This window comes from Phaseolus vulgaris, chromosome 1 (assembly GCF_051622355.1).
Source record: "Phaseolus vulgaris cultivar YP4 chromosome 1, ASM5162235v1, whole genome shotgun sequence".
Taxonomy (NCBI): domain Eukaryota; kingdom Viridiplantae; phylum Streptophyta; class Magnoliopsida; order Fabales; family Fabaceae; genus Phaseolus; species Phaseolus vulgaris.
Window position 1 is genome coordinate 22,485,981 of NC_143498.1, and position 21,335 is coordinate 22,507,315.

The window sequence follows — 21,335 nt, forward strand, 5'->3', positions numbered from 1 at the left end:
TGTTTAGACTTTTATCTAAAATATGCACGAAATTTTCACAATGATAATGGTCACTCAAATTGTTCAAAAGAGTACTACATAAATGTACTAAAATTGCCTTAAATCTAAACCAATAATTACTTTTAAAAGTGAAAGAGGCATTAATACAAAATGCACTTATAAAAATATTTAGGAAAGAAAACTATAAGAAACAATGTCTAGGAATTTGAAAAGACAAACTAAGAATGGTTTAGACGAAAGGTTAAACCAAAAGATCAAAAGATATGACAAAACACTCGAAAGTGCAAAATAAAGTTAGAAAAAAGACACTTGAAAGAAGCAAAATTAGGTAATCAATTTCACCTACTAGATTCATGTTATAATTTCTAATGAGTCACCTAAAACAAACACAATAAAAGAGACAAAACCCACACAAAGAAAATAATATTATTAGAAAATTCCAATAGTAATTCAATAGGTGAAAGATTTCAAAAAATTAGGACAAAGTACTTAAGTGAAATTTAACTAGTTTTCCAACTAAAACCTTTATTTTGGCTTTCTTTGAGTTTTATTTGGCCTTTCAGACACTGTCCCGACATTTTCATAAATCAGTGTCCTAGTATGATTGGTTTTTTATTTTGATTCTTGAATTCAATTATCCAAAGAACAACCGCAAAGAAAATGAATTTGTAACACTTGTAACAACACGTAAACTTAACAAACAAGAGCTAGACACTACCAAGATAAAAAAGCATCAAAATCATACCTATTTTTCCTAATAAGATTCGGCCAAACAAGAGATATATGGATAAATTGGTTGATCAATGGAGAAATAGTCCTAATCAACACATATGTTCTGGCCATCAACATTGTGCATTTGGCAAACATAAGTGTTTGACATATTGTAAAGGTTACAAAGTTCCATAAACGGATCACATAAATGCAGTGATAAAAATGCTCCCCCATTTTCATTTATTATTCATGTCATTTCCATACATCAAGCATTAAGGAGGTAAAGGCCTTTGGATGAACCATATTGTACAACAATACATCTCAGCAACCACAACCCCAATTAGTTAGAAGTGAGTAAACCTAATGTTAAGAGAGAATGGCATGCTAATCTTACTAAGAACATGGAATCAAGGTGAACTAAACTGACTTATTGGATAAAAGTTTTCTTGTTAAGATTAAGATTCTAGTTGTAACATTTTGAGACGAATTTATTCAGATTGCCATACTGTGATATGGGGCAGCCCCAGTTATGTTAGCATTGTGTAGTCATCAATAACAGTGATTAGAGCAAAAGAAACACCATTTAGACCTGCCTTCAATATCAACTTGTGGGGTTTCTCCAGAATCATCTCTTCCAGCCATTAAAGCACTTGTACCTGGAGATTCTGGTGGGAACACAGCATTTTTGGATGATGCAATTCGCATTGGAACAACTGGATCGGCCGGTGAAATGGTAATTAGATATTGAAGCAACATCTGTATTATTTGACTAAAATTGGGTCGATCATTTGGATCTTCTTTCCAACAAGAGGTCACAATTCCAGCTAATTCATCAGGGAGGTCTTCAGCACTAGGCCTTGTATTCTGAAATAGTAAAGTTAATATTTGAATCGTGAATCCTTAGTGAACTCCACCAAAAAAAGCAGCACACTCAATGATAAACAAAATTTCAAAATATGATCTTGAAAATAACAATGTAAACACTTCAAGATTACACTAGCCTATGATGTATCACATAATTTATATATTGCAAAGTGCTGATGTTAATGCATCAGAAACAAGACTAGTTGATAACCAAACCAGCGCAATGGTGATAGAGTAAACGCCATTGACATTGGCAATTTAAATTGAAGGATCTGCATGATTTGAAAGAATGTTTTTCTGTTAAGTAATAGTCAAATCTTAATTTTAATGTTTTTTGTTTTCAAGTGTTTAAACATGGAATTGTGAACACAGCATTTTATTGTCTCCCCATGTGACCATTTGTTAGGCAGGAAAATAAAGACAGTACCTGGAGGGTATATCAGGTTGATTTTGGCTTAATCCCAAGTCCCACATCGGTGGATTCATTGTTTGGGAAGGAGGTTTGAAGGTTATAAATTAAACTCTCCCCCTTCACTGTTAAAATATCCCAATTTGTAATATCTTCTCTCATAATAATAAAAGGGAGTTGTTTTTGCTGTGCTCGGAGATTAGGCTAAACAGGCCGAACTCCGTTAACAATTTTCGGGTGTGTTTTTTCCTCTTTATCTCTTTTATTATTCCGCTTTATTTATTCAATATTATTTGTCGGGTAGCTATGTTAGGGTTTTGTTTTAGTGGGAAAATTACCCGTTTTTCCCAACAAGTGGTATCAAGAGCCGAAGGTTCGCCTTGGGTTGTTTGAAATTATTTGTAATATTGAATATTATATTGTGAGTCTGTAATGGAAAATAAAGATCAAGAAGGGAAGGCTCTGCAAGATGCAAATGTTGCAGAAAGCAAAAGTGATGTGTTGATTGTCTCGCTTTCAGCATCATTGCATCTAGATGAGTGGATACTGGATTCAGGTTGTACCTATCATATGTGTCCCATTCGGGAATGGTTCTTTGATTTTCAAGAACTCGATGGCGGGGTTGTTTACATGGGTAATGATAATCCATGTAAGACAGCTGGGATAGGTTCAATCAAGTTACGGAATCATGATGGATCCACCAGAATTTTGCGGGATGTACGGTACGTGCCAAAGTTGAAGAAGAATCTCATCTCATTGGGGGCTTTAGAATCTAAAGGCCTAGTTGTGACAATGCGAGATGGAATTCTTAAAACAACTTCAGGAGCACTGGTGATGTTGAAAGGCGTGAGGAAGAACAATTTGTATTACTACCAAGGTAGTACAATAGTGGGGACAGTAGCGGCAACAACTTCTAGCTCTAAGAAGGATGCTGAGGCAACGAAGTTGTGGCATATGAGGTTGGGACATGCTGGAGAGAAATCCTTGCAAATTCTTACCAAGCAAGGATTGTTGAAAGGTACGAAGGCTTGCAAACTTGAATTTTGTGAGCATTGTGTTCTAGGAAAACAACGAAGAGTGAAGTTTGGCACGGCAATTCACAATACCAAGAGTATTTTGGATTATGTGCATTCAGATGTGTGGGGACCTGCCAAGACTCCGTCAATCGGAGGTAGGCATTATTTTGTCACTTTTGTTGATGATTTTTCCAGGAGAGTTTGGGTGTTTACTATGAAGAACAAAAATGATGTGCTTGAAATTTTCCTTAAGTGGAAAGCTCAAGTTGAAAACCAGACAGGAAGGAAGATTAAGGTTCTCCGAACAGACAATGGAGGAGAATACAAGAGTGATCCGTTCTTGAAGGTATGCCAAGATTGTGGCATAGTTCGGCACTTCACTGTTAGAAAAACACCACAGCAGAATGGGGTGTCAGAGCGTATGAACAAGACACTTGTGGAGAAAGTTCGTTGTATGTTGTCTAATGCTGAGTTAGGCAGAGAGTTTTGGGCTGAGGCTGTGACATACGCTCAACATCTTGTCAATCGTTTGCCATCATCTGCTATAGATGGCAAAACCCCGTTAGAGGTATGGTCTGGAAAACCTGCAACTGATTATGATTCTTTGCATGTTTTTGGTTCTATTGCATATTATCATGTGATTGAATCAAAGTTGGATCCACGGGCAAAGAAAGCTCTTTTCATGGGCTTTAGTCCTGGAGTGAAGGGATACCGTTTGTGGTGTCTAGAGGCAAAGAAGACGATTATCAGCAGGGATGTTACCTTTGATGAATCTGCCATGTTAAAGAAGGTAAATCCAGAAGGAGCTGATAGTACTCCGCAACAGGTGGAGTATGCCTGGAAGCAGGTGGAGTTTGAGCCGACAGTGGTGATCCCAACACGAAATACCACAAGTGACTCTCCTATGGCAGAAGAAGAGTCAGATGAGGAAGAGGTTCCTACCCAAGAATCTCAACAGCAATCAGCGCCAATTGCAGTTAGAAGACAGAGACGAGATATTCAGAAGCCTGCTCGTTTCATGGATATGGTTGCCTATGCACTTCCAGTTGTTGATGACATTCCATCCACTTACCCAGAAGCCATTTTGAGTTTAGAGAGTGGTAATTGGGTAGGTGCGATGGAAGAGGAGATGCAATCTTTGAATAAGAACAAGACGTGGAAGCTGGCACAATTACCAAAAGGTAAAAAGGCAATTGGGTGCAAATGGGTATTTGCAAAGAAAGAAGGATTTCCTAATAAAGAAGATGTTCCCTACAAGGCAAGGTTGGTTGCTAAAGGTTTTGCTCAGAGGGAGGGAATTGATTATAATGAGGTATTTTCTCCAGTTGTAAAACATTCCTCCATTCGAATTTTGTTGGCCTTGGTAGCACAGTTGAATTTGGAGCTTGCTCAACTTGATGTAAAGACCGCGTTCCTACACGGTGATTTGGAGGAGGAAATCTATATGACTCAACCAGAAGGATACAAGGTTGATGGTAAAGAAGATTAGGTTTGTAAACTTAGCAAATCGTTGTACGGACTGAAACAATCTCCGAGACAGTGGTACAAACGATTTGATAAGTTCATGAAGGATCAGAAGTACATGAGAAGCAAATATGATCACTGTGTGTATTTGCGCAGACTTGAAGATGGTTCCTACATTTACTTACTCTTATATGTTGATGATATGCTGATTGCAGCAAAGAGCCAAGTTGAGATTGACAGGTTAAAGGCTCAGTTGAGTAAAGAGTTCGAGATGAAGGATTTGGGGGAAGCCAAGAAGATTCTCGGCATGGAGATAAACAGGGACAGAGAGAAGGGAAAACTTTGGCTGTCACAGAAGCAGTATTTGCAGAAGGTACTACAACGTTTTGGTATACATGAAGATACAAAACCTGTAAGTACCCCACTTGCTCCTCATTTGAAATTGAGTAGTCGTTTATCTCCGACGACTGATGAAGAACGAGAATACATGGCGAAAGTCCCATATGCAAATGCAGTTGGAAGCTTGATGTATGCAATGGTGTGTACAAGACCGGATATTTCACAGGCTGTGAGTGTTGTTAGCAGGTACATGCATGATCCGGGCAAGGGTCATTGGCAAGTTGTGAGATGGATTCTACGGTACCTCCAAAGTACCTTAGATGTTGGATTGGCATTTGAGCAAGATGAATCACTTGGTCAATGCATAGTTGGATATTGTGATTCTGATTATGCAGGTGATTTGGATAAGCGACGGTCAACAACTGGCTATTTGTTCACTTTAGCAAAAGCGCCAGTCAGTTGGAAGTCTACCTTGCAGTCTACGGTGGCTTTGTCTACGACAGAGGCAGAGTATATGGCGATTACAGAGGCTGTGAAGGAAGCAATTTGGCTTCATGGGTTGCTTAAAGACTTGGGAGTTGGTCAGAAACAACTTGAGTTATATTCTGACAGTCAGAGTGCTATTCATTTAGCAAAGAATCAAGTCTTTCATGCACGGACGAAGCACATTGATGTTCGCTATCACTTTGTGCGTGAGATTCTCGAAGAAGAGGAGATTGTTCTCCAGAAGATTCACACTACGGAGAATCCTGCAGATATGCTCACCAAGGTGGTTACAAGGACCAAGTTTGAACACTGTTTAGACTTGGTTAATATCTTGCACATTTGAAGTTGGCGTCCGGAGGCGCAAATTTGAAGCACTGTAAAGTTTGTTTTTGTTATGTTTTGAGAAGATTTGTTTTAGGTGAGACTTGAAATTAAGCCAAGGTGGAGATTTGTTGATTTTGGCTTAATCCCAAGTCCCACATCGGTGGGTTCATTGTTTGGGAAGGAGGTTTGAGGGTTATAAATTAAACTCTCCCCCTTCACTGTTAAAATATCCCAATTTGTAATATCTTCTCTCATAATAATAAAAGGGAGTTGTTTTTGTTGTGCTCGGAGATTAGGCTAAACAGGCCGAACTCCGTTAACAATTTTCGGGTGTGTTTTTTCCTCTTTATCTCTTTTCCCAACATATCAGAGAAGGAAATTTAACAATAGAGATTGAGCGGGTTAGTTAGTTGTTAGGTGAGTTAGTTGAGGTGAGGGGGGTCTTTAAATAAAGGCCGACCTGTTGTGGGGGAGGGGATCGGAATTGTTGTAAGAAGTTGACAGGATTAAACCTGTGTGAAAGGAGCTATTCTCCTTTGTAACCCTTTTGGGTGTTCTGTTCTGCACTGTAATAAAACAGAGTTTTCTTTCTTCTTGTTGTGTTTGGGAGGGATTCTGGGTTTTCTGTTTGGGATCCTAACAGTTTGGTCCGACCTGCCGGATCTGAATAAACAGAGAGTGAGGAAGAAAAGATGGAACAGAGGATGGCAGCAGTAGAGAAATTTACCAGCGAACAATTGAAATGGAATTCTGAAATAAGAGCAGAAATTCTGGGGTTGAAAGAAGGCATGCTGGAGTTAAAAGAAATCAAAGAAATGTTGCGGGATCTCAAGAAAGGAGATAGAAGGTCGGAAGGGGGAGAGAGTTCGGTGAATGGTGAGGAAAGAGGGGAGGAACCATCAAGACAGGATAGCCAATGGGAAAAGATGAATGAAGGTGAGATGAAGTCGTGGGGTAGGAGAGTGGAGTTACCGGTTTTTGAGGGCGAGGATCCAATGGGTTGGCTGGCCAGAGCTGAAAAATTCTTTGAGGTGCAGAAAGTGACAGCTGGGGAAAGATTAAAACTGGCCTTCATCAGTATGGAGGGAAGCGCCAGTCCTTGGTTCAGTTTTTGGAGAAAGAACTCCAAGAATCCTTCTTGGGAAGAGTTTTCCATGGCGCTGAATAGGAGGTTTGGGGGAAAGGAGAGAAGCTCTGTTTTTGAGAAGCTGGCAAAGATCAAACAGAATGGAAGAATTGATGAATACATTCAAGATTTTGAGCGGTTAGTGTCACAAGCACCCTAGACAGGAGAGGAACAGCTGTTGGGATATTTCTTTGCCGGATTACAGCCCAAGATTCGTAACCAAATCAGACCGCATGACCCCAAAGAATTGATGAGAGCCATGGAGGTTGCGCTGGATGTTGAGGAGTCCATCAAGGAAGAAAAAACGGGCAGTTTTGGGCATAGGAATAATGCGTCGTTTGGGCGATATCAAGGAAGCACCGGGATAACAGGCCGCACAGATTGGCAGAAGGGGAATACTGGGCCAGGCTCATCTAGTGGGATTAGTACAGCAAGGAAGGAGTCGTCTTCTTCCAGTAGAGAGTTTCGGCCAGGAGAAGGACCCAGAAACAGGGGGTCCAGGACCCTTGCCTATCCCGAATATGTGAGAAGAAGGGAAGAGGGAAGATGTTTCCATTGTGGAGGGACTTACGGTCCCGGACATCGCTGCCCAGAAAAGGATTTGAGGGTTATCATCTGCGCAGAAGATGAGGGAGACCCTGCAGAGGTGAACCATGGTGGGTGGGGACAGATTGAGGAAGATGTGGAAAAAGAAGAAGAGGAAAGGGAGTGTCTACAGATGGATTTATCCATTTTTTCGGCTGGGGGTTTAACACAACCCAACACCATGAAGTTACAAGGGGAAGAGCAGGGAAGTATAACGTTGGTGTTGATTGATAGTGGGGCTAGCCACAATTTCATATCGGCTAAGTTGGTTAGCAAATTGGGATTACCAATTGAGTCCACGCCGGTGTATAATGTGAGGTTAGGTGATGGCCATAAGAAAGGAGCAAGTGGGTGTTGTCAAGGTGTGAAGGTGAAGCTGGGAAATTATAGGTTTGAAGAGACTTTTTTCCTTTTTGAGTTAGGAGGGGTGGATATGATCTTGGGAGTAGCTTGGTTGGCAACGTTGGGTGAAGTGAAAGTCAATTGGAAAACGTTGACGATGAATTTCTGCATTAACGGCCATCAGGTGCAAATTAGAGGAGATCCCAAGTTATCTAGGACCTTGGTGACTCCTAAGGCGTTAAACAAGGAGACAGAGATCGAATCAGTGTCCCTCATATGGGGACTAGAGAGCGCAGACCAGCCCAATGCACATCATATCGAGAGTGACAGGAAGATGGTGGGGTTGACGGGGAAGCAAACAACCGAATTAAAAGATGTTCTCAAGGAATGTGTAGGGGTTTTTGAAGAAACCAAGCAATTGCCACCCAATAGGGAGATTGATCATAAAATCCCACTTAAAGCTGGGATAGATCCGATTAATGTCAGACCGTATAGGTACCCACATCTGCTAAAAACAGAGATAGAGAAGCAAGTGGACGAAATGCTAAAGGCAGGGATAATCAAACCCAGCAACAGCCCGTATTCGAGTCCTGTGATCTTAGTAAAAAAGAAGGATGGCAGCTGGAGGTTCTGTGTGGATTATAGGGCCTTGAATAAGGCAACCATTCCGGATAAATTTCCGATTCCGGTAATAGAGGAATTATTGGACGAATTGTATGGGGCCTAATACTTCTCTAAGGTAGATTTACGGGCTGGCTATCACCAGATTCGGATGCATGAATCGGACATACAAAAGACTGCTTTTCGGACTCACCATGGGCATTATGAATCGCTCGTTATGCCGTTTGGGCTAACTAATGCTCCGGCTACTTTTCAATGCACCATGAATAACATTCTTCGTTCATACTTGAGGAAATTTGTGCTGGTTTTCTTCGATGATATCTTGATATACAGCAGAACTTGGGAGGAGCATGTAACACAGTTGAAACAGGTTCTAAAGACTCTTATCCAACACCAGTTTTATGCAAATCACAAAAAATGTGAGTTTGGTAAACGAGAAGTCCAGTATCTGGGCCATGTAATTTCAGGGGAGGGAGTTCAGATGGATCCTCATAAAATTTCAGCAATAATGCAATGGCCCACGCCTAAATCAGTGAAGGCGTTGAGAGGATTTTTAGGCCTCACAGGTTACTATAGAAGATTCATCCATAACTATGGAAGAACGGTGCGACCCTTAACACAGTTGTTGAAAAAGGGGAAGTTTGAGTGGACGGAGGATAGTACCAATGCCATGCAGCAGTTACAAAATGCGGTCACTAATGCTCCGGTGTTAATGATGCCAGATTTCAGCCAACCGTTTTGCATTGAATGCGATGCTTCGGGCACTGGGTTGGGAGCAGTATTGTCCCAAAATAAAAAACCTATAGCATTTTTCAGCAAGGCGTTAGCGGAGACTTCGCTGGCAAAATCTATATACGAGAAGGAATTAATGGCCTTGGTATTAGCAATTCAGCATTGGCAGCCTTACGTGATAGGCAAGAAATTTACGGTTTACACGGATCAGAAGAGTCTTAGGTATTTACTTGAACAGAGAATCACCACTCAGAACCAACAGAATTGGTTAGCCAAATTGTTGGGATATGAATTTGATATTGTGTATAAACCGGGAGTGTCTAATAAGGTGGCAGATGCATTATCTCGAAGGTTGGAGGAGGAAGAGGATGGAGGGGTGGAGATCAATGTATTATCCAAACCTTACTGGCGGGATGTTGATTTAATAGAGGCAGAAAATCAGCAAGATCCGACTTTAAGGAAAATCATGGAAGAATTAAGAAGCAATCCGGAGTCACATGGGAATTATACCTTGGAAAATGGAAGACTACATTACAAGGGCAGGATGGTCTTGTCATCATCTTCGAGTTGGATTCCCAAACTGCTCCAAGAATACCACACGACACCTATGGGAGGACATTCAGGGATTTTCCGCACCTACAGAAGAATAGCACAGTCCTTGCATTGGATGGGCATTAAGAAGACTGTCACGGAATATGTCCAGGCGTGTGCGGTGTGCCAACAAAACAAGTATCAAGCGTGCTCCCCACACGGGTTGCTCCAACCGTTGCCAATTCCAAAAGTAATTTGGGAAGAGATTAGTATGGACTTCATTGTGAGACTACCTAAATCAGGCGGGAAGGATGCGATTTTGGTGGTAGTGGATCGTCTTAGTAAGTATGGACATTTCATTCCTCTTAAACATCCGTATTCGGCTAGGACAGTCGCAGAAGTGTTTGTCAAAGAGGTGGTGAGATTACATGGCATTCCAGCCTCCATTGTCAGTGATAGAGACTCTACGTTTCTAAGTCTGTTTTGGAAGGAATTATTCAAGCTGCAGGGGACAACGTTGAGAATGAGTTCAGCGTATCACCCAGAAACGGATGGTCAAACTGAGGTGTTGAATATAACGTTAGAAACATACCTTCGTTGCTTTAGCTCAGACAACCCAAAATGTGGGTATTTTTTCTTCCTTGGGCGGAATATTGGTATAACACCAGTTTCCATGGGGCAGCAAGGTGTACACCTTTTGAAGTGGTGTATGGACGACCTCTTCCTTCGTTGGCTCGTTTTGTTCCAGGGGAAACAATGGTGGAGGCGGTAGCACAAGATTTAATGAATAGGGATGAGGCCCTGACCCAACTCCGATTTCATTTAAGAAGAGCGCAGGATCAAATGTCCAAGTTCGCTAATCGTCACAGAAAAAGTTCCCCAATTAAAGTAGGAGATAAGGTGTATTTGAAAGTTCGGCCGCATCGCCAACTATCTATGCCTAGTCGATTGCATCCTAAACTGGCAGCTAGATATTATGGGCCTTTTTGAGTTGTAGCAAAAGTGGGTCCGGGGGCTTTTCGACTACAGTTACCGGAACAAGCTCGAATACACTCGGTTTTTCATGTGTCTCAACTCAAGTTGGCAGTGGGACAACACCAAATATATCCGGATTTGCCTCAAGAATTTCAGGGACAGGCTGCGAACTTCTATCCAAGAGGAATTTTGGATAGACGTGACATATCAATGCAAGGAGCACGCGTTCCACAAATCTTAGTTCAATGGACGGAAGGGGACAATGATACTGCTACATGGGAGGATGTGGCTATCATCAAGGAGCAGTTTCCTGATTTCAACCTTGAGGACAAGGTTGTTTTGGCAGAAAGGAGTAATGTTAGGCAGGAAAATAAAGACAGTACCTGGAGGGTATATCAGAGAAGGAAATTTAACAATAGAGATTGAGCGGGTTAGTTAGTTGTTAGGTGAGTTAGTTGAGGTGAGGGGGGTCTTTAAATAAAGACCGACCTGTTGTGGGGGAGGGGATCGGAATTGTTGTAAGAAGTTGACAAGATTAAACCTGTGTGAAAGGAGCTATTCTCCTTTGTAACCCTTTTGGGTGTTCTGTTCTGCACTGTAATAAAACAGAGTTTTCTTTCTTCTTGTTGTGTTTGGGAGGGATTCTGGGTTTTCTGTTTGGGATCCTAACACCATTCCATATATATATCTTTGAAAACATGAAACAGTGTGAACAAAAACCTCGAAATAAAGGTTCAAGGGTCTGATTCAACAATATACGAAATTTTAGAAAAGCAAAATAAGAAGACGAAAATTAAATTGACATTTGCATATGTTAGAATTAGTTTATGCATGAACTAACATAGAAGCTCTTTCATATAGCTTCTCCAAATTTTTACTTTTATCTTGTGCATAAGCTAATTTTAACTTGTGAGAAAATTTCATTTTTTCTTTATATTTTTCTCTTAAATATTCTAGAGAAACTCGTCCCTAAATATGCTTCTAGAATGTAACCCTAAAAGGGAAAATATATTTCCACATGCATCAAGAAATTGTCCCCATCAGCCTTTCTAAGTAAAGGTAAACTTCAGTGTGACTCTTCTAGTTATGATAGGGGATGCCTTACTAGAGGAAACAAATTATACAAATAGTATGACCTTAAACATAATTCATTAAAGTAAGCACCAAATGAAAAGAATGTTATCAACCTTAAATGCAGCTGCATATGCAGCCTGTAGATTTGACATGCCTTCAAAAGGCAACCTATTATGGACGAGCTCCCACAACACTATAGCAAAACTGTAAGCATCCACCTTATGGTTGTAATGCTTCTTCTCTCCTTGTCTTAGAGTGACAGTGCTGTAAAGCTGTCACCAAACAAGAATGAAATTGTAAATTACTAACATGGACCACCAAACTGAAAAATTAACAAATTGTTTAGTTTTTGACAATTAAGAAGTACTTCTGGAGCCATCCAACGATATGTCCCTGTCTCAGCAGTCATCATCTCTGTTAAGGACTCTTCTCTGGCTAGACCAAAATCGGCAAGTTTAACAGTTTTATGATCTTCTGTCAAAATCAGGTTATCTGAGATGAAAAAAGAACAGTTGATCAGAAATCCACTTGATCATAGAACAGATAGATATTAATATCAGCTTTCTACAAATACCAAGCTGTTTCTTTCCACAAAATATATTCATCAACTCGATGGTCCATCCAAATATCATTGCATCTTACAAGAGAATGTAGGAATTGCATACATTTTATCATCCGCTAAAAGTACTTTTTTGGTCCTTTACATTTTACTAAAATTCATTCGGATCCTTTATATTTCAAAGGATTCATTTTGGTCTTTTTTAACTCTAGAATTTCATGTTAATGTTGTCTTTCTGAAACTCTAGTCAGTTCCCATTTGGAGAACGGTTTTGAACCTATTTTTCATTGATTCAAATCATGAAATTTATCTTACTAGATTTACCAACATGAAAGTATGAAACGGGATTAATTATCAAAACAAAAAGGGCATAAACAAAGAAGACAATGTGAGAAAAGTGAGTCTTACAAGTAATCGAAAAAGAATCTGATATTAGATTTTTCAGTTTCCTAGTTGATCATGGAACTCACTTTTTCATGCTATTTCACCACATGTTCATGATCTTTTTTGGTTTGAACAATAGTTGAGTTTCATACTTTCTGTTACAGACCAAAAAGAAGAAGAACAATGAAACAGTGAAATTGGAAAAAGATGTTTATTTAATATTGAAACGGAAAATACAAAAGGAATAAAATCTAATTGCCAAAGATCTAGGCTCCCACAGAGCGGCTACTGCCCTAACAGCAATGTCTATTCTTTTTCTCCCCCTTCCCTCTGTCCTTAACAGTCCTCATATACCCTATATTTCGCTTCATGAATTTGTTAATTGTTACATTTATTGCGATGTCAGCCCCTCTCTTTCCTTCTTTGTTCCTACTAGCATAGACCCTCCAAACCTTAGGCTGGCCTTCCCTCTAACTCTAGTCCTATTAATATCCCCTTCCCCAAAACGCAACTTGTCCTCAAGTTCCAGCTGAGGAAACTGGCCTTTGATCTTGAATTCCTCTTCCCAAGTTGCTGCCTCCATTCCTTGTCCCTGCCACCTGGTTAATAGATTCTCTAGCTTTCTTGATTACTCTTCTAGCTACCATTCTTCAGGCTCCATACTCACTGTGTTGTCACTTACCAACTCTAAAGGAAGTCTCACCTCAACATTATAGTCACCTATCACCCTTTTTATAGTAAAGACACACGAAAAACCAGATGTATCTTTGCAGTCTCAAGCAACTGCAGCTAATATATCACTACGTTATGATTAGTTATTGTTAGAGAAAAGTCCAATACCCTATGATTTTGATTAAGTACTGAAAACAACTAAGTATAAAAAACATGATTGTGCTTCGTCTGAAAGACAAAAGTTTGAGTTCAACAACAGATCATGTAAAAACGCAAGTATTTCGTCTATAAGACAGTACAACATTGTGTAGTCTTATTTTACATCTCATTAATGAAACTCAAACAATTGATTAAGAACTGGACGTAGTCTGCGTGGTCAGACGAACCAGTATAAAAATATAGTATGTAGTTCTCTCTTTTTCTATCTCTTTACTTTGCAGGTTTGCACCAACTTAAAAGGAGAGTAGTCGTGAGAATACGAAAAACAAAAACATTTTTAAACAAGTAAATCAATCAAGTTATAACACTGCGTCTATTGCACTTCATCATACACAACTCCTATCAACTAATTACTTTATATAGAAAACTATTGTCTGAATATTACTCATCAAACGATATTTGCAAAAAAGTGTAAAAAGTTTTTAAAACACAATTTAACCCTCCCTTCTTATATTTTTTCCTATTTTCACAATTATGAATCCTAAAGTTAGTTGTTTTTATGTTTTTGACACCCAATCACAAACTGTTGAACACTCCTTTTCATCCCAAACCAAATTAGATTCTCAACTAATCTCCTACATGTTTTACCCAGAGTGCCTTCCTTGAGGAGTCTCATGGAATTCCTTGAGCATTTTTGGTATACATGTTGAATTTGAAGAAAACACGACCCCCTTTCATAAAAAAAGAGTTCCTTTGTAAAAAAATTCGGGCCTAGTTTCCTTACCTATTCAAGTAGGAGATGATGGTCAACAACCTCATCTCAGTGAACCTCCTCCATGGCTACTTGAATTCCATCCATCTTAGGTTGATAAATCATAGTGGTAACTCAACCTCACCATACATCCTTGATAATGCCTCAGTTCCTCTATCTTATATCCTTGGTTTATACTCAATGTCAAACCTATTCCCCAACAACTTAGAAGGCCAATTTTGTTTATATGTGGTAATGACTCTTCCCAAGAGTAATTGCCTCAAGCTTTTCTGGTCTATGCGAACTGTGAATTTTCACCTCGACAAATATGGTCTTCAATTTTGAATTGCTAAAGCCACTACCATTAGTTCTTTCTCATATGCTGACTTGGCTAAATTCCTCTAGCCCAAAGCCTTGCTATAGTTATTTATTTGGGGTATTTTGAAGTTATATAATTCTCATTCACTACTAAATGTAGTTATTAAAAAATTGTAGACTTATTTGTTTTAACTACTTTGATTAATTATATTATTGAAATATTTTTTTCAAGTTAAGTAAACTCTTACAACAAGTTGAGTTTACAAAGCTTCCACGAGTTTACATAGACTCTCGAGTTTGATAACATTAATGGTAAGGAATATTATTTTATTGCGTTTTCTTCATTCTTATCTTCCTAGGAAAGTTTACATCAGTTAGCATGTCCTCACACTCCACAACAAAATGGTATAGCGAAGAGAAAGAATAAGAATCATATTGAAATTGCATGTTTTCTAATGTTGAATACTAATGTTTTTGTGCAAAAAATTCCCCATTATAATTTTTCCAAATGATCCTATATATCGTGTCTCTCCACAAGTGTTTGGGTGTACTTGTTTTGTTCATAATGTCTCTCCAAGTCTACAAGCTTTTTGCAATGACTATTAAGCATATCTTCTTAGGACATTCTCGCCTCAGAAAAGGGTAGAAATGTTATTCTCCTTCAACTAGAATGTATTATATGTTTGTTGATGTTACCTTCTTTAAGGACACCTTTTTTTTATCCCATGGAACATTCTTCACCTATTCAATAGGTCTTTCCTATACCATCCTGTGATCCATTGATTATTCCTCTTTCTTGTCAAACTCAAGCTCAGAGTGCAGATGATATTGTTCCACCACCTTTTCTCACATACCAGCGTCAGGAACAAATCACTCCTCCATCCTTGCTTGAGGATACCCATGACTCAGAATCTCCAGCACTAGATTCCCATACCATGGATTCTTCATCCTCGTCACCTTCTTTTGACTTTAATCATGCTTAACCTATTGCTCTTAGAAAAGGTATTTGATCTACTCATAATCCATATCCTGGTTATAATTTTTTATAAGTTTTTTAAGTTATCATTGTTTGTCTTGTTCATATTCCTCTTTTATTTTCTCCTTGTCCATCATTACTGCTCCTATCAATGTCATGAGGCACTTGATCACCCCTAGATGGCGACAAGCCATGATTGATGAAATGCATGCACTTGAACATAGTGGTACATAGGAGATTGTCCCTCTTCCTCCGGGTAAGTTGTAGATGGGCTTATGCTGTTAAGGTTGGTCTTACTAGTGAAGTAGGTTGTCTCAAAGTTCATCTTGTAGCTAAGGGATACACTTAGATTTATGGTCTCGACTATTGGGATACTTTTTCTCCTATAGCTAAGATGAGCATTATTCGTCTTTTCCTTACTATGGCTACCATTCGCCATCAACCTCTTAACCAACTTGACATTAAGAGTATCTTTCTTTATGGTGATCTAGTGGAGGAGATTTACATAGAGAAACCTCATGGATTTGTTGCTTAGGGTGTATTTAGTTTAGGTTGTAAATTACATTGGTCTCTTTATGGCTTGAAGCAATCACATTGAGCTTGGTTTAGTAAATTTAGTCATATTGTGCAGATTTGTGGGTTGAAACGGAGCGAGACAGATCATTTAGTATTTTATATACTTCCTTTGGGAAGTGTTTTTATCTTATGGTCTATGTTGATAATAATGTTATTATAGGAATTATATTACTATAATTGCTCAACTGAAAAAGCATCTATTCAGCCACCTTTAGACCAAAGATCTAGACTATCTAAAATATTTTCTTGCTATTGAAGTGGCACAATCAAAAGGTGTCATCACTTCGCAAAGACAATATGCTCTTGATATTTTGGAAGAGACAGGCCTGGCAAATTGCAAGCGCATTAATAGACATATGGACTCAAATAAAAAATTAACGAGAGACCAAGGTCAACTTTTTTTTAAACCTAAAGAGATATAGGTGTGTGGGAAAACTCATTTATTTCACTATAACAAGACCTGATTTTTTTTCATCGGGTGGAAGTTGAGTCAATTTATGCAAAACCCTCACAGTCATCATTGTAATGTTGCGATTCACATTCTTAAATGTGTAAAAGGAAACCTAGGAGAAGGATTGTTGTATAAGAACAAGGGAAACACTCAAGTCTAAGGTTGGTTGTCCCACTGACAGGAAATCTACCACACGATATTGTGTATTCCTTAGAACGAACCCTATATCTTGGAAAAGTAAGGAATAAAGTGTTGTTGCTCAATCTAGTGCAGAAACTGAATATAGATCTATAGCCCTAGCTAAAGAGAACTTTTGTGGATTGAACAACTCCTTCAATTCAAGAGTTGAAATTTTGTGAAAATGAATAGATGAAGTTGTATTGCGACAATCAAACATCTCTTCACATTGCCTTCAATCCGGTGTTTCATGAGAAAACTAAGCATATAGAGATTGATTGTCATTTTGCTTGAGAGAAATTGTTGCCCAAGGATTTTATTACCGAGTTTGTCAACTCTAGTGAACAACTTGCAAACATTCTAACTAAAGCTCTAAGAGGACCTAAGATTCAGTTTATATGTTCCAAGCTTGGTTAATATAATCTATAGTAGCTTAAGCGGTTTTAGACAAGTGTCTTGCCTCTTTTTGTATCCTATATATATATATATATATACACACACATAAATAAAAAGCACAACAGTGTAAAATGAATACACTGTGTTTTTTATCCATCTTATTTGTTCCAAGTCCATATCGCTCCAATAATTCCACTTTATGTTGTTCCAATGTGAGAAGTGATTTAAAGAAGTGAATTTTGGACCAGTCCATGCAGAACTGAGATAGATTCACCTTAACATCTAGATAAGTTCCCTGCATTTGGAAATACACTTTTGCACGCACAATCCAACTGGCAAGGTCATCACTGTCAAACATCGGCAACTCCAGCTTCTTCATTGACTGCTTGAACTCCACTAACATCTCACCTAGTAACCTCAACATGGTCCCTTTACCATTTGATTCCTCCTTGTTCTTATTAATCATGGGGATTAACCTTTCCTGATTCTCCTCTACTTGATCTGCATCGCTTGTAGGATGGATTTGAGGCCTTCTACCTCCGTCTCAAGTGCTGCAACTTTTGGCCTCCACCTTCTAGGGTGGCACTTGCTGATTTTGTCACCATAAAAATCGTGTCGGACCAAATGTTAGAGACCAAAATGAAGAACAGTGAAATGTCAAATAATGTTGAAACGTAAAAATACAAAAGGAATAAAATCCTACTGCCACAGAGCGGCTACTGCCCTCTGTCCATAACAGAAATGTCTATTCTTTTTCTCCCCCTTCCCTCTCTCCATAACACTTCTCATACAGCCTACATTCCGCTTCATGTATTTTTCAATTCTGTTATACCTACTGCCACCTCAACCCCTCTCTTTCCTTCTTTGTTCCTCCCAACATAGACCTTCCAAACCTTTGGCCTTCCCTCTAAACCTAAGCCCACACCTCCATTCCTATTACTTTCCATGTAGGTTAATTTAAGGAGTCAATCTTGAATCAATAAAAAAGTGGTTTGAAATTGTGTCCTAAAATTGGAAACAATCAGTTTCAAAAGAAAATTAACTGAAATTTGAGAGTTAAAGGACCAAAGATTTGCAACATTGATATCTAAAACAACAAATACAGATGGAATCTTCAAGAATAAATTTCAGAAATTGAGAACAATCAGTAATAATATCAAGGATTTGCATCTCTTATGCACAGGCAATACAGGCTGGAAAAGAAAAGATGATATGCTATTATTCATGACCAAAATAGAAAGCTGAGCTTTTATCAAGATAAACAACCTTGAGAAATTAAGAAGCAAACTTTATCTTATGGAAGATGTCAAATTCCACAAAACTCTAGCTCAGTCCCAATCTTTTCCATTATAAACTACTAAGTATAATTTAACAACACTAGCAAGTTTGATAATCTTATATACAAATACCAGGTTTAAGGTCACGATGGATGATCCCATGAGAGTGTAAGCATTCCATTGCTCGGGCAATATCAAGAGCAAATCCAACTGCCACCCGCATATCCAAGCAGTTTGGCCGGATACCCCACAGGTATTTGCGCAAAGTTCCCCCTAACAGAAGTTCAGTTACAATAACCATAACTGGTTCTTTGCAGGCTCCAATAAACTGGCATCAAACAAATGTATACGTTATTGTGTGACTTATCTTTGCCCAGTTTATATACATATTTGAGCACTGGTTAATGTTGTCATTATCTATTGCCAATTTCAATTAGTGTATGTACACAAACACAATTCAGAAAAGAGAAAAGCATTCATTCTGGGATGACCCACCTTAACTAGATTTTTGTGTTGAACTCTAGATAACATTGCAATTTCTCTGCCAAACCGAGCCTCTCTCCTAGAAATCTGTTCTGGGGTTTCACCCTTATTAATAATCTTAACAGCAACATTCTGATTTTTATATCTACAAAATAAGAAAATCAAACAAGAAGACGACACACAGTCATCCATTAATGGATGCAAAATATGACCTTTTATAAACAAACATCATATAAAAAGTGAATGTGAAATTGTACATAAATCTAATGATATCCAAAAACATAACCAAATTTTCTCTACAAAGAATAAACGTTGACTTACTTTCCTTCGTACACTTTGGCATGGGCACCTTCCCCAATTTTTGGCCCAACAAATAGTTGCTTGGGATCTATAAGCCACTTTGCATCGAGAATAAACTCCACAACTGAGTGGACCTCATTGCCAGATCCCATTCTCCCCTAAAGATGTTGAACTAACAAGTATAGCAAGTAGCAGAATTACTCACAGTCAGCAAAAAGACCATGCCCTCCAAGCACTACAAGGAACAGTTCATACACTTGGGCTACAATATATCAAAAGTGAGAGCTTTGACTTCTGGGTTGGACAAACAAAAAATGCTGAACTGGGTACCCAAAAAGCACCAAGTTCAATTTTTTCAGAAGCACTCGCGAAGAAACCAATAAATCAGAATAAAAGGTCCTTAGAAGCAATGAGTAGCAGAAGAAACAGGATAAAGTGTTACACTCTTTGATTGAGGAAGGGAGTTGAAGGTTGAAAAACAAAGGTAGGCACGAGAACTAATGACCCAGATGGAGATTTGGGAGAAGAAAGAGGGTGGATGTTGTAGTGGGAAGAGAAGAGAAGAAAGGAAGGAAGATCACATTATTTTAATCTATAACGCGTGAGGCATTCCAGAGAGAGATGTTCTGGTGGTAAAGTGAAGCCGCGGAAGGAATGGTGTCTGTGTCAGAAAACAGTGTCACAAGTGGTGGGTGATTGTTTTTCTTTGGAATAAATTTTGCAGAGAGATGAAGTTGGAAGAAATCTAGATGCTATTATGGGTATGTATAATATATACTAATAATAATAGATACAAGACAAAAAGTTGGCATTAATTAAATAAATCCTTAGAGATATGTGATATTTGAATAATTAATAATTATTAATGGATGATGTGGTCAGTGCAATTAGTGTGTTAAGTTGGACCTTTTAGCTCCAACAGGATTTACCAAATTCGGAACCTATTCTCATAATTTGTTAGGTAAATTGCGATGTACCTCCACATTATTGGAATGTGTTAATTACACCTCCTTAACTTTTTTTATTGATTTTATCAGATCCTAACCTTTCTATTAGCATTAAAAAATAAAAACAATCGAACTCAGGTTTAATCACTTCTCATACCTAGTATGGATATTAATGGTCCCTTATCCACTGTCTATTTTTGTTTAATTTTTGTTGTCTCGTATCCAATTTATTACTTGTTGGGTATCTATAAAAAAGTATTTGTGAACTTTTTTATATTTGTAGATTTTTTATTTTAAATTAAGTTATTTAAAAATAAGTCTTTGAAATATAAATTTAAATAAAAATGAATTTTAAAATACAATTCAAATAAGATTGTCCATTAAAATATTAATGTAAATAAATTTGGTCTTTCTAAAAAAATAAATTTAAACGAATTGCACCAAAGTATAAATTTTAAAAAATTAATCTTTTTAGAATATATTAAATTTCATATATTTAAATAAAAAATATAATATATAAAATTAAATTCTAAATAATTTTTTAATAATTTTATTTATATTACTTAGCTTCTTTGAAAAATACTGAAATAAATTTAACTAACAATAATTAATGAATAACAATATTTACAAGTTGAATACCATGATAACCATACTCTCTTTATTAACAAGCTAATAATTAAAATACTCATGTCCAATATATAATTAAGAGTATTCATCTAATATCCATTATATCCATAAACATATATAGAAATTTGTTGTCTTCCGCACACACATGAATGTACATGTCAAATTAAAAAATTAGGGCAAGTTTTATCCTAAGACAACCTAATTTACTTTCTAAAATGTGCTTATTTGATTTTATTTAATATAGGTACTATTATTTCTTTTACCATATACACTAAATTCAGAAGATAAACAAATTCTCATTAGAAATTAATTTATCACCTCAAAAAAATAAATCATTCTAAAAAATTTTAAAAACAATTTAGAATATTTTCCTTTCTCGTTTATAATAAAAAAAATTGGAAGCTTTTATTTAGTTTTAACTAAATCTCATTGTGTAACATTATCCCTAAACAAATCAATCCTAATTTTAAAAATTTTACCTCAATACTAGTTTCTTTTACAAATAATCCACTTTATAAATTTTTATGCACACTTCACTTTGATTCCCTTAAAATATTATTTATTATTGTAATTAAATATTAATTTAAGGTAGATAAAAATAATTTCAAATATCTATTGTAAAATTTTAATTTTAATTTATGTTTTAACATAATATTTGAATCGGACCATTTTTTTCAAAATTA

General features: G+C 37.5%; 1 protein-coding gene across 2 annotated transcripts; it reads right to left on the reverse strand.

Annotated features, from left to right (window-relative positions):
• Positions 1-925: 925 nt before the first annotated feature.
• Positions 926-19,826, reverse strand: LOC137813721 (serine/threonine-protein kinase STY13). Of its 2 annotated transcripts, XM_068616128.1 has the most exons (6): positions 19,100-19,826; positions 18,791-18,923; positions 18,428-18,623; positions 11,967-12,091; positions 11,713-11,871; positions 926-1,575 (listed from the first exon to the last, which is right to left on the reverse strand). In XM_068616128.1, the coding sequence occupies exons 1-6, from the start codon at positions 19,228-19,230 to the stop codon at positions 1,261-1,263; spliced, it is 1,059 nt and encodes a 352-aa protein (XP_068472229.1). In that variant the 5' UTR covers positions 19,231-19,826; the 3' UTR covers positions 926-1,260. The 2 variants fall into 2 exon arrangements, with proteins under 2 accessions (XP_068472229.1, XP_090157153.1); XM_090301027.1 differs by lacking the exon at positions 18,791-18,923 and having other exon boundaries at positions 19,100-19,825.
• Between the last annotated feature and the right edge of the window lie 1,509 nt (positions 19,827-21,335).